The 11,950-nt window shown below is 44.9% G+C and overlaps 2 protein-coding genes across 2 annotated transcripts; one reads left to right on the top strand and one right to left on the bottom strand.

The window, feature by feature from the left end:
- Positions 1 to 8,170: 8,170 nt before the first annotated feature.
- Positions 8,171 to 8,551, bottom strand: LOC309548324 (histone H2B 1.1; the record flags this gene model as incomplete). Its single annotated transcript, XM_082248263.1, has 1 exon — positions 8,171 to 8,551. One exon carries the CDS (start codon positions 8,549 to 8,551, stop codon positions 8,171 to 8,173), a length of 381 nt encoding a protein of 126 aa, XP_082104389.1.
- Positions 8,552 to 8,879: 328 nt separating this feature from the next.
- LOC309545276 (histone H2A type 1-like) lies at positions 8,880 to 9,272 on the top strand (the record flags this gene model as incomplete). The annotated part of the gene is made up of 1 exon (XM_082244416.1): positions 8,880 to 9,272. One exon carries the CDS (start codon positions 8,880 to 8,882, stop codon positions 9,270 to 9,272), a length of 393 nt encoding a protein of 130 aa, XP_082100542.1.
- Between the last annotated feature and the right edge of the window lie 2,678 nt (positions 9,273 to 11,950).

The following is an 11,950-nucleotide window of genomic DNA, read 5'->3' as shown; positions in this document are numbered from 1 at the left end:
AAATGATGAATTCTATGGTCATTAGTCTGCACTTTGCCTTTAATATCATTGAACATGTCGTCAAAGTCAGCATGGAGTGTGCTCCTGAAGGATAGGAGCATCCTCTTCATGGTCGCTTCAGAGATAGGCTGGTCTGAGGCAGGGAACAGATCAATGGAGAGGTCTGAGGATCTGTGAGGCCTCTGGGCCTTGTCTGAGGTGCGCTGTGTGAAGGGGGAAGAGTCTCCACTATTGCGGCGTTGTTTGGACTTTGCAGGGCTGGATGTAGTGGGAGAGGAGGGTGGGGAGCTTTCCTCCAGCGTCCCCATGTCAGCCATGTCCTCTAAAGGAGGGTCGCCCCCGCCGCTATAGCACTGGGGACTGGGAGCCGCGCCGGGTCCGGCGCCATTTTGTGTACCTCGAGCCGGCGCCGCCGGGAAGAAGTCGGTCAGCCGCTGAGGTGGTTTTGTCGCCTTCCTGCGCTTGGACATCGCTGCCTGGTGATGTAAGGAGCCTCCTCGGTCGATTACCGTGACCGCAGTGAACAATGTCAGCCGCTGTGAGTTGCTGTAGTCTGGTGGATGCCGGAGCTCTCACTTCATGCGGCCATCACGCTTGCCGGCCGGACACGCCCCCCCCCCTATTCCGCTATTTAATAAACACCCTTTTGGGGGTAAAAAAAAAAAAAATTGCGGCATAGTCTGTATCGGTACGTGTGAGATACACCTTTTAAATTTGTTTGGCGCATCTCCTTCCACTGCCGAGGATTGCAGGGCGCTTCAGTTTGCCTCCTGTTCCGAACTCCTCCTACTCCTACTCCTCTTCCTCATCCTCCCGTCTAGGGTACAAAAAATTGTAATCGGGGCCTAGTCTGTGTTTGTACGTGTGAGATACACCGTTTTATATACTTTTTTTTTTTTAATATACTCACACGGGTTTAACTGACAGCAAAGAACTTAGTATTTGATGGCTAGAGGTACAGTAGGCGTTCACAGTATACAGAAGTAAGTGTCGGCCTGTATAGGCTCCAAAAATTAGCTCACATGGGTTGAACTGACAGCAAAGAACTTAGTATTTGATGGCTAGAGGTACAGTAGGCATTCACAGTATACAGAAGTAAGTGTTGGCCTGTATAGGCTCCAAAAATTAGTTCACATGGGTTTAACTAAAGGACCATTGCTAGACCATGTGTCTGTGGTCAGATGTATCTTGGCACTAACACTGTGTGCCAGAGATATATTCACTTGCCGCTGAACATGGCCATACAGGTCTGGAATGCCCTTTTGCAAGAAATATTTCCTGCCTTGGACCTTCCATTGTGTTGTTCCAATGGTCACAAATTTACGAAAGGCCTCCGAGTCCCACAGTTGATATGGCAGTAGTTGGCGGGCTATCAGTTCCGACAAGCCAGCAGTCAAACGTTGGGCAAGAGGGTTATCCGGCATCATTATTTCTTTCCGCTCCAACATTTGGACCACAGAAGCCTGCCTTTTTCCAGAACAACGTGACGACGGCATCATGGAAGGTGGAGTGGAGGGCAAATGTGAGGAGAGAGGAGAAGGAGAAGGGGCTGGACGATGAGAGCCTGGAGTGTTGCTTTGTGGGTTCTGATGGTGTTGCTCCCACTGGGCTCGGTGATGGGAGTTCAGGTGCCTTCTTAAGGCGGTGGTCCCTAGGTGAGTGTTGGGCTTACCGCGACTTATGCATGGACTGCAAAGGCTGCAGATGGCAACATTGTTGTCAGCAACGGACACATTAAAAAAAGCCCACACTGCGGAGCCATGTTCCGGCATCCTGGAAATTCCAGATGTGACTGTACATGGTTGATGGCTCGCTCCTGATACATTTGCAGTCTGCTTTCTACCTCTTGTGCAATGCAACTTCTGCCTGCCTCTCCTCCCTATCTGCCGGCCCGTCTCTCCCTCTGAACTCCCTTCCTCTTTCTCTCTTGTGGACTCCCACGTGATGTCCATAGGCTCGTCATCATCCACGTCACTTTCCCCACTACTAACATTCAAGATTTCTGAGTAGGCAGCAACAGCGGGGACCAACCTCCTTGGGATGATCTGGGTACTGTCGTCAGAATGCTGAGTGGCGGCTTTTGCTACCTCCTCTTCCTGATCCAATGCCAACAATGGCTGTGCATCGCAAACATTTTGTGATGGATTGGAAAATAATTCCAGTGACTCAAGTGGAGGGTATGTGGTGGTGGTGTCTTTGGGGGTGCACACAGCAGAGCGCGAAGAGGGTGCAGATAGAGAGGATGAGGAGGGTGCAGAAGAGGAAGGCTGAGTGACCCACTCAACCAAGTCTGGTGCGTCCTTTGCCGTAATTGTACGCACCTTTTGAAACTTCACAGTTAGGCTCCGGCCTATTGCTCCTGCCCTACCACTACCACCCCTGCGTACGTCTCTGTCTCTTCCTCTGCCTGTCATGTTTTTTAATTACCCTGTGACAAAAGTCTCTAGAGAATTGCATTATATCTGGAAAAAGGTAGATAACACCCCACTTCAATATGTGGTATTGGGGGTATTGGGGTATCTATCACACCAGTTCTACAAATAATTGGCCAGTAACTGTTGTCACCGTGTGTAGCACAGTCAACACAGCAAGAGAGGCCAATTTTTTTCAGGACTAAAATACACTCTTAGAAAAGTATACTGTTAACCACTTTACCACCGGAGGATTTTGCTGTCTTCCGTCCAGGCCACTTTTTGCGATTCGGCGCTGTGCGACTTCAACTGACAATTGCGCGGTCGTGCGACGCCGTACCCAAACAAAATTTACGTCCTTTTTTTCCCACAAACAGAGCTTTCTTTTGGTGGTATTTGATCACCTGTGCAATTTTTACTTTTTGCGCTATAAACAAAAAAAGAGCGTTTATTTTGAAAAAATAACAATATTTTTAACATTTTTTTATATGAAATTCCCCCCAAAAAAGATGTAAAAAACAATTTTTTAAAAAAATTTTGGCCAATTTGTTTTCTGCTACCTATGTTTGGTAAAAAAAAATCGCAATAAGCATATTTTGATTGGTTTGCGCAAAAGTTATTGTGTTTACTAACAAAGGGAAAGATTTCTGTCATTTTTGGTGTTTTTTTTTTTTTAACGCGTAATGGCGGCGATCTGCGATTTTTTTTTGTGGGACTGCGACATTGCGGCGGACAGATCGGACCCTTGACTGACATTTTTGACACTTTTGGGGGTACCAGTGACATTACTGCAGTAATCAGTGCTATATATATGCACTGTTACTGTAAAAATGACACTGGCAGGGAAGGGGTTAATTTTATTGGAGAGGGAGGGGTTAATGTATGCCTAGTGCTTACTGACGTGTAGGGGGGGAGGTGACTATGTGATTCATGGACAGATCGGATGTCCAGCTATGCTGAACAGTCCGATCTGTCACTCCCTGTCACTATGGAGATCCGCCCGCTGTGTTTACACACAGCGGGCGGATCTCCACACTAGATCCCCGGCGATCGGGGCAGAGCAGCGGCGATCGCCGCTGCTCCTCCCCTGGCCCGACTCCCGCTGTGAATGAAAACAGCGGGAGCGAGCCTCCGGCGGCGCGCAAGCGCCGCCCAGAAGGGGGAGTGTCTGACGACGTTAATACTACGTCGTCAGACGATAACGAACCACTTTGCCGCAGTAGTACTACCGTACTCGGTCGGCAAGTGGTTAAATAACACCCCACTTCAATATGTGGTATTGTGGGGCCACTGGTCTATCACACCAGTTGTTGAAAAAAATTGGCCAGGGAGTTTATTGCTGTGTGTATCAGACTTAACTCAGCAAAAGAGGCAATATTGTTTGCAGGACACAAATACACTTGTAAAAGTATACTCAGATAACACCCCACTTCAATATGTGGTATTGGGGGGCCACTGGTCTATCACACCAGCTCTAAAAATAATTGGCCAGAGAGTTTGTCACTGTGTGTAGTATTGCTGCAGCAATGCTCAGTCAGCACACCTGTCACAATGCTGCACAGTGCACAATAATACTACTAATCCACTATAATATGCTTTCTACAAAGTATATTATACTGTGGATTAACCCCCTCCCCCACCCCCCTTTTTAGTGCACTGCACAGCAATACCAAAAAAAAATTGCAGCCCTTTAAATGACTTTTTTGGACATTAACAGAGCAATTTGTGTCACTGCTGACGATCTCTAACTGCCCCTACAGCACAGACTGGATACCTGCCCCAATACTAAAGAGACTGTAATAGACCCTATACCGACATTGCAGCACTTTAAATGACTTTTGTGGACATTAACAGAGCGATTTGTGTCACTGCAGATGACGATCTCTATCTGCCCCTACAGCACAGACTGGATAACCTGTCCCTATACTGAAGAAAGACTGGACCTTTTACCGATATACCAGCCCTGAAAAGGACTATTGTGGACATTAACATAGCAATTTGTGTGACTGCAGCCGATCTCTAACTGCCCCTAAAGCAACCACTGGATACCTGTCCCTAACCTGAAAAGAGACTGTAGAAGGCCTATACGGAAATACCAGCCCTGAAAATGACTTTTGTGGATCTTCACAGCGCTATGTGTCTAGAAAACTCTCCCTGATGAGCACAGCAGACCTCTCCCTACACTGACAAAAAGAGGAACGTGAAATGGCCGCCAGGTAAGGGCTATTTATAGGGTAGGGGGACTGTCCATGTGCTGAAATGTTTCAATTGGCTGTCCTGTTCCACCTGACGGCTGTGTCATGGTTCAAAGTTTTCCCCAATGTAAACTAATATGGCCGCCGCAAACTACGCCATGTGTTCGCAAATTTGGCGGGTAGCGAACAAGCAAAATTTGCCGCAAATTGACCGCCGGGCGAACCACAAGGCCATCTCTATTAAGTGGTTAATGCTAGCAGCAATATATTGTTTGAACCAATAATGTGTTAGTTTATAGACATTATTTGAGCAGCAAACACCACTTGTTAAAGATTTCATTGTTTGGTGGGTGAACCTGCTCTAAAGGTGCAAACTTGATCTTTGGACACATTTGTGTGTGTGTGTGTGTGTGTGTGTGTGTGTGTGTGTGTGGGGGGGGGGGGGGGGGATTTTTGTATAATTTTCAGGTCATTAATCTCTTTTCTTGTGCTTTTCAGGGGATTTATTGCTCTAGTTGACTAAATTCAAATGTTAATATTTACTCTGTAGCACTTAAAACCCTAACAAAAAAAAAACATAAATAATAATACTTTTAAAAAAGAGCACTTTTTATTTGTCCGGCCTTGTTCCCAGAGACTTTAATGACGTTTGTTGTCCAGCTCAGAGGTTATGTGATGTTCGGAAGTTATGGAGCGAAGGGGGGTGCAGGATTGTAGATTGTATGTAACTTCACCAATAAATGAGCTAAACATTTCCGTGAAAAAATTTCTACTTCTAACTTATATAAAGGACTGTTATCCGAGGGGATATTATTGTAATCAGATTTGTATGTAGCAGATACTTTGTACATATTTTTGTCATTTACCTATCAGGCATCTCATGGATTTAGCTATGTACATTGATCTGTTGCTGATTCTTTAAATAGATACAAATAGACAAAGATTTGACTGGGCTGACCGAGTAGATACAATGTTTTGTTTTTCTTGCTTCTATTTCCCATTGTGTTGCGAGTTAAGAGCTCCACGATCTTCCCAAATACAAAGTAACAATTTTATGGCGGGAGATTGTTGAGAATCTGTTATTGTAACAATGTTTGAGTGAGGCATCAAAGTTTAGTAAGCCCTGCCACCTTGTGGACATTCCAGGTACAACACTTCGGTGTGTGCAGTACAAGGAGATGAATAGGAAGTGGCCAGAAAGTGGAGATGATCTCTGCAAAAAATATAGCATATATAGAAATTATTCTGACTATATATATATTAATCGTAGCATCACAAACGTGTCACCCCCGTCTCTGTACAAAGAGCCGTTCATACGCAGTTTTTATTCCTATTCTTCAATAATGATAGATTTGATCAATGTGATAAATTGTATTATTACTGTCAGGTAAAGGGCACTCTAAAAGCAAACACTTTGTCTTCTTATCGCACTCAGACTTGTAATACAGGTGAATAGTAATGAGGGGAAATGTGATCACAGGACATCATTCTCTCATCTATTTTCATTCCAATCTGTTCTATGCTGATCGTCTACTCACCGCTAAACTCCTCCAACCAAAACCATGAACACCTACATAGAGCTCCAATGTCAGAACACATTGTATTCCAGATTTCCCCTCTTTGCTATTAATAGACCACGCCTATGATGGCTCCGAGTTGCTATATTTAAATCTCCCGCCATAATTTAACTGGCCGTTAGGAAGATTCAGCCGCATTATACCGCTAAAGCCGACATTGTAGAAGTTCTATTCATAGATCTGTTCATCTTCCTCCAAAATGACGTCACTTGGGTCGGTTTTCAGCTTCAATTTTTCCACCAAAGCGGTAAAATCCTCGAATATTACTGCCACAAGCCCGCCAAGTAAACCCAATCATTTTTATTTATTTTTTTTTTTTTTTCTGTTACCAAACCCAACGGATCTTCTCAGAGTCACCCACTTCTATCTAAGAAGGAGCCGGACATACATGTTTGGGAGATCTGATTGTATATTTAGACACCGAAGATTGTGATCCGGCTGGAGGACAATGTGCTATAATGACACCTGTCCGTCCTAACAGCAATTTAGTTTTTATATGATTTTAAAGTCTAATATAACACATTGAATTGATGTGAGTTTAGATAAGCAGGTGATCTCCTTACAGGGATTGGTTTCCATTGCCCTCCATCCTTTAGATTAGACGCATTGCTATGTATGGATATGGGACCCAAATCCAGTGATAAGGTGCTGAGAACCGTTTGATGGATCAGTAGATGACTCCGGGGTGAAATAATCTGAGCTCAGCACTAACTGTCATGATTACTACAGATTTCTACCAGTCCTTTCAGTTTTTGTTTATTTTAGGATGTAAGGGGGGAATCCGTAACGGCTACATGTCATGTCTGAAAGATGAAACATTAATTATCGGCCAGTTCCCCGATCATATACAGATCTGATAATGAAACATGTAATACTTTATTTCCCATCATAGAAAGGTAGAGATCTATGAGAGAAGTAATCTCACTATCATGTTCTGTATGTAGCAGTGTGTGTGTGTGGGGGGGGGGGGGGGGATTCTGCGTTCTGAGAACTTATGGAAATGTTTTACATTATTTAATCTTTCATTTCTATTTCTGTTTATTCCGTACTAATCGGTGAATCTGCCTGAAAATAACGTGGTAAAGATATTTCTCGGATAAATATCTCATCTGATGATCTCAGTGTGGGATTTGGTGTTATATTGGGACTGATTGTCTGTAACGTTTTCACAATTCAGGCGGGAAATTTGAAAATAGCTATTTCAGATCTGAGCCAATCAGAATTGTGAGCGGTTTCACTATCAGCCTTCATTGGTCAGCGATGTCTTTATGAGGAATCCAAAGAATTTTATTCGCAGATTTATCTCCGTTTTCAGCCCAGAAAAGATTTGTTCCGTAGACTTTTCATAGATCTCTATTATAGCAAACATCCAATAACAGTGCAAAATCAAACCTTAAAACAGAATAATATTTCTACATATTTCATGGAAGTGAAGGGACCGTCCCGGAAAGAGTGATATTTTCTATGAATAATATTCAGTGTCGGATTAGCCGATCTGAGATGACTGAGCAGATACAATGTTTCACTTTTCTTGCTTCTATCCCCCATTGTGTTGCGGAATAAAAGCTCCACGATCTCCCCAAATTATATTTAGATAAAGGAACAATGTAAGGCGGGAGATTGCGGAGAATCTCTCATTGTAACAATGTAGCAGAAGTGATTAGAGCAGTTGGGTGTGTGCAGTACAAGGCGAGGAATAGGAAATGTATAGAGCCAGAGAGGGGAGACGATCTCTGCAATAAAGAAGGATGGGATTAGAAGGAAGGTTTTATTCATTCCCCTTCCAGTCTGACCGACCTACTTCTCATCTCAGGATTATTAATGATGTTATTTTGAGTTCATTTTCTGTTATCCGGACAGCTAAAACTTGTAAAGGTAATACATTGTACGATACATGAAGATTGTATGACAGCTCGGTTGTGTAGTATGTGGGTGGCTCTTAGAAGAGCCTTTGTGTGTTGTTGGGGTGATGGGTGGGGGAGGGGTATTACTTGGCGCTGGTGTACTTGGTGACGGCCTTGGTGCCCTCGGAGACGGCGTGCTTGGCCAGCTCTCCGGGCAGGAGGAGGCGGACGGCGGTCTGTATCTCCCGGGAGGTGATGGTGGAGCGCTTGTTGTAATGAGCCAGGCGGGAAGCTTCGCCGGCGATGCGCTCGAAGATGTCATTGACGAAGGAGTTCATGATGCTCATGGCCTTGGAGGAGATGCCGGTGTCGGGGTGGACCTGCTTGAGCACCTTGTAGACGTAGATGGCATAACTCTCCTTCCTACTCTTCCTCCGCTTCTTGCCGTCCTTCTTCTGGCTCTTGGTCACGGCTTTCTTGGAGCCCTTCTTGGGCGCCGGGGCGGACTTGGCTGGTTCAGGCATGATAAGGGATAAGAAGAATGTTTCCTCCGCTCTGAGAAGAGAAAAGTGTGCTGGCGCCGCCCTCATGTGCTGCTTATATAGGCGGTCCTATGCAAATGAGCCTCTATCCTCCTCACTCTTCTATTGGAGGACTCAGTCATGTGATGAGGAGTGACGTCATGATTTCTTTCCTCATTTACTGATTGGTTTAGATACAAACCTAGAGAGCATTGGCTGACTTCAAACGTGGCCAATCATAGGGCGAGACGTCATATCATTCAGAGTATAACAGGAAAGGGAGCGGCTCCAGCCATTCACATCTCTTTGAGAGCTCCAATATCACAGAATCATGTCTGGTCGCGGCAAACAAGGAGGAAAGGTTCGGGCTAAGGCCAAGACCCGATCATCCCGGGCTGGTCTGCAGTTCCCAGTCGGTCGTGTTCACCGCCTGCTCAGGAAGGGTAACTATGCCGAGCGGGTCGGGGCCGGAGCTCCCGTCTATCTGGCCGCCGTCCTCGAGTATCTCACCGCTGAGATCCTCGAGCTGGCCGGTAACGCCGCCCGCGACAACAAGAAGACCCGCATCATCCCCCGACACCTCCAGCTGGCTGTCCGCAACGACGAGGAGCTCAACAAGCTGCTCGGGGGCGTCACCATCGCCCAGGGAGGAGTCCTGCCCAACATCCAGGCCGTGCTGCTGCCCAAGAAGACCGAGAGCCACAAGGCCGCCAAGACCAAGTAATCCCCACCGGTTCACCCACATCACCCAACACAACAACGGCTCTTTTCAGAGCCACCCACATCTACATACAAAGAGCTGCATACATCTGCATTGTTATTCGGAGATCTGATTGTAACAATGAAAGATTGCATTTATTTTCCACGTAGGAAATAAAATACTTACTATGACTAGAAGGTGTGATTCCCCATGGGGGGGAACAATGTCTTAGGATGACACGTGGCAGTAATAAGAAATGATGATAGATGTTTATATTGGAACGCTTTCAGTGTCCCTTTATAGAGCAATGTCCTCTCATTACAGGGACTCCTCTTCATTCTCCTCCATCCTTCTCATCACAAATCATTCTAAAAATAAACAATCCTTCTCTCACCTGAAGAAAAGGAACCCCCCCCCCCCCTTCACCGCAACACAAATATACATTGTCATGTCATCTCACAGTTCTGATTGCTTCAATCTTCATGTTTCCCGCCACAATTCTCTACACTTCCCATCCTCTCACATCTACCATCACGATAATACAGCAGCTTTCATCAACGGCCCCTTTATTTCACAGTGCAATTCCACAACGATAATCCATACATTGATAAACGTCCGTTTTGTTGTTTTATACTTCAGAGTCCGCCCTGCTGTAGAGATGATTAGAAAGTCACTGAACACGTGACCTCTACTCTGAGAAAGGAGAGAGATCGCACACTTTCTTTGTACTCCTCATAGGAAAGACATTAGTGGCTGGCTGTGGGATCTCCCACAACTCTGATTGGCCAATATTTCAAATTTCACCCGCCTGAATTGTGTAAATCGTTACACAAAAATCCATTTCTTTTATACCGCCAAATCCGACCCTGAATACTGAGATCAGCAGATGAGAACTTTGATCGGAAAAACAGATCAACACTTTAATTTAAATCAGAATAGAGAGGGGTGACCGGATTATTACTGACCAAAAAATGTCCTTTATTGCAAGTGCTCGGAATCCACCGCTATACACAGAACACGACAGTCACATGACTTCTACCTGTCTTTATGATGAGAAAATAGAGTAATGATCATCTAGAAATGTCACTGAGCGATATTTATTGTCCCCTTATCACACCCCGAATATTTCTATAAAGAAATGTGAGGTGACTGGGAGTAATGCCTAAGAAAGGGGTTTATCGGTGTCTCAACAAGCTAGCTGAAAAAGAATAAAGTGATCTAACGATATTGTAAGCGGAGAGAATATAGACACTAGATCGCTTCGATCTGTTGTATTCCAAGTAAAATAAAGTTGTACAATCGGATTAATATGTGTTTAGCTAAAAAGCTTTCATTCCGACGTGCTAAAAGTTGATCTAAGAGAAATAAATGGTTACAGCTCTTTGTATGAGAAGGTGGGTGGCCCTGAGAAGGACCTTTGTTGGGGTGAAGTGGGTAAGCGGTGGATGTTGGGGTTTAGCCTCCGAATCCGTAGAGAGTGCGGCCCTGGCGTTTTAGGGCATAGACGACATCCATGGCGGTGACGGTCTTCCTCTTGGCGTGCTCGGTGTAGGTGACGGCATCGCGGATGACATTCTCCAGGAAAACTTTGAGCACTCCGCGGGTCTCCTCATAGATGAGACCGGAGATGCGCTTAACACCCCCTCTGCGGGCCAAACGTCGGATGGCGGGTTTGGTGATGCCCTGGATGTTGTCCCGGAGCACCTTCCTGTGGCGCTTAGCGCCTCCTTTCCCCAGACCCTTTCCTCCTTTACCACGACCAGACATCTCGAAATTCTTCCTGTCTCAGACGAATATGAAGGAAAAGCACCCAGCCTCGCTTTATATGCAGCTTAAGCGGACCTGATGGAGAATAATGGGGAGGGGTTAGAGGAGGGAGTGTCCAGACGTCACAATAAGTCCGCCCCTCTGTGCTCTCAATCATCCAATCCTCAGCAGTTCCTTGATTTAAATTTCCCGCTCGATTATGCTCTTTATTCATCAGAAAGAGCAACTTTTCACTTCTTTTGGGTGACCATTGGATTTCATTTCATCATCATTACTGGTGAGGTCATGTCTCTGACGTCACCCAGGATCCTCCAAATAAATGCCCTCACTACATACACAGACATCGGAATATTCACATTCAGTGAATAAAATATAATAGTATCCTAATATAAAAAAAGAATATATAAAATAATATATTATGAAGTACATAGAAATCGCAAAAATACCATAAAATGCAGCATTTGTAACACCCCCACCCCACCCAAAACGAGACATAATACCTCCCAGCTTTTAGTAGAGTGCAGATCTCCTAGATAAATGACCCCAACCGGAAAAAAGAAAGAAGAATACCAGAGATGTGAGCGCACTCACATGTCCATACAACTGCCCTCCCCCTTTTTTTCCATCAATATGGAAACTAAAATTCTTCTAGCCACCCCAACATTTAGACAATTGTCTTATGAAGAATTATCAGTTTCCAATATTTTCTAGAAATCCATTTCCTTCCCAATAATTATCACAATCGTTTAGCCGACTTTGTATTACATATTTTGACCAGAGAAGACTTCATAGACCATTAACGCTTCCTGCATATAAAGTTCTCCCCTCAATCCATCCTCCTTTTTATAACAGATGTTCCAACACCTTTCACGGGTGACCTTCCTATCCAGATTACTATATAAAGTCCCCACAATGAACGATCGGCTCTGGGTTCC

Source organism: Pelophylax lessonae (assembly GCF_965119305.1).
Source record: "Pelophylax lessonae genome assembly, chromosome: 2".
Taxonomy (NCBI): Eukaryota; Metazoa; Chordata; class Amphibia; order Anura; family Ranidae; genus Pelophylax; species Pelophylax lessonae.
The sequence above is the reverse complement of the archived record's forward strand: the minus strand, read 5'-3'. Positions and strand labels throughout refer to the sequence as shown.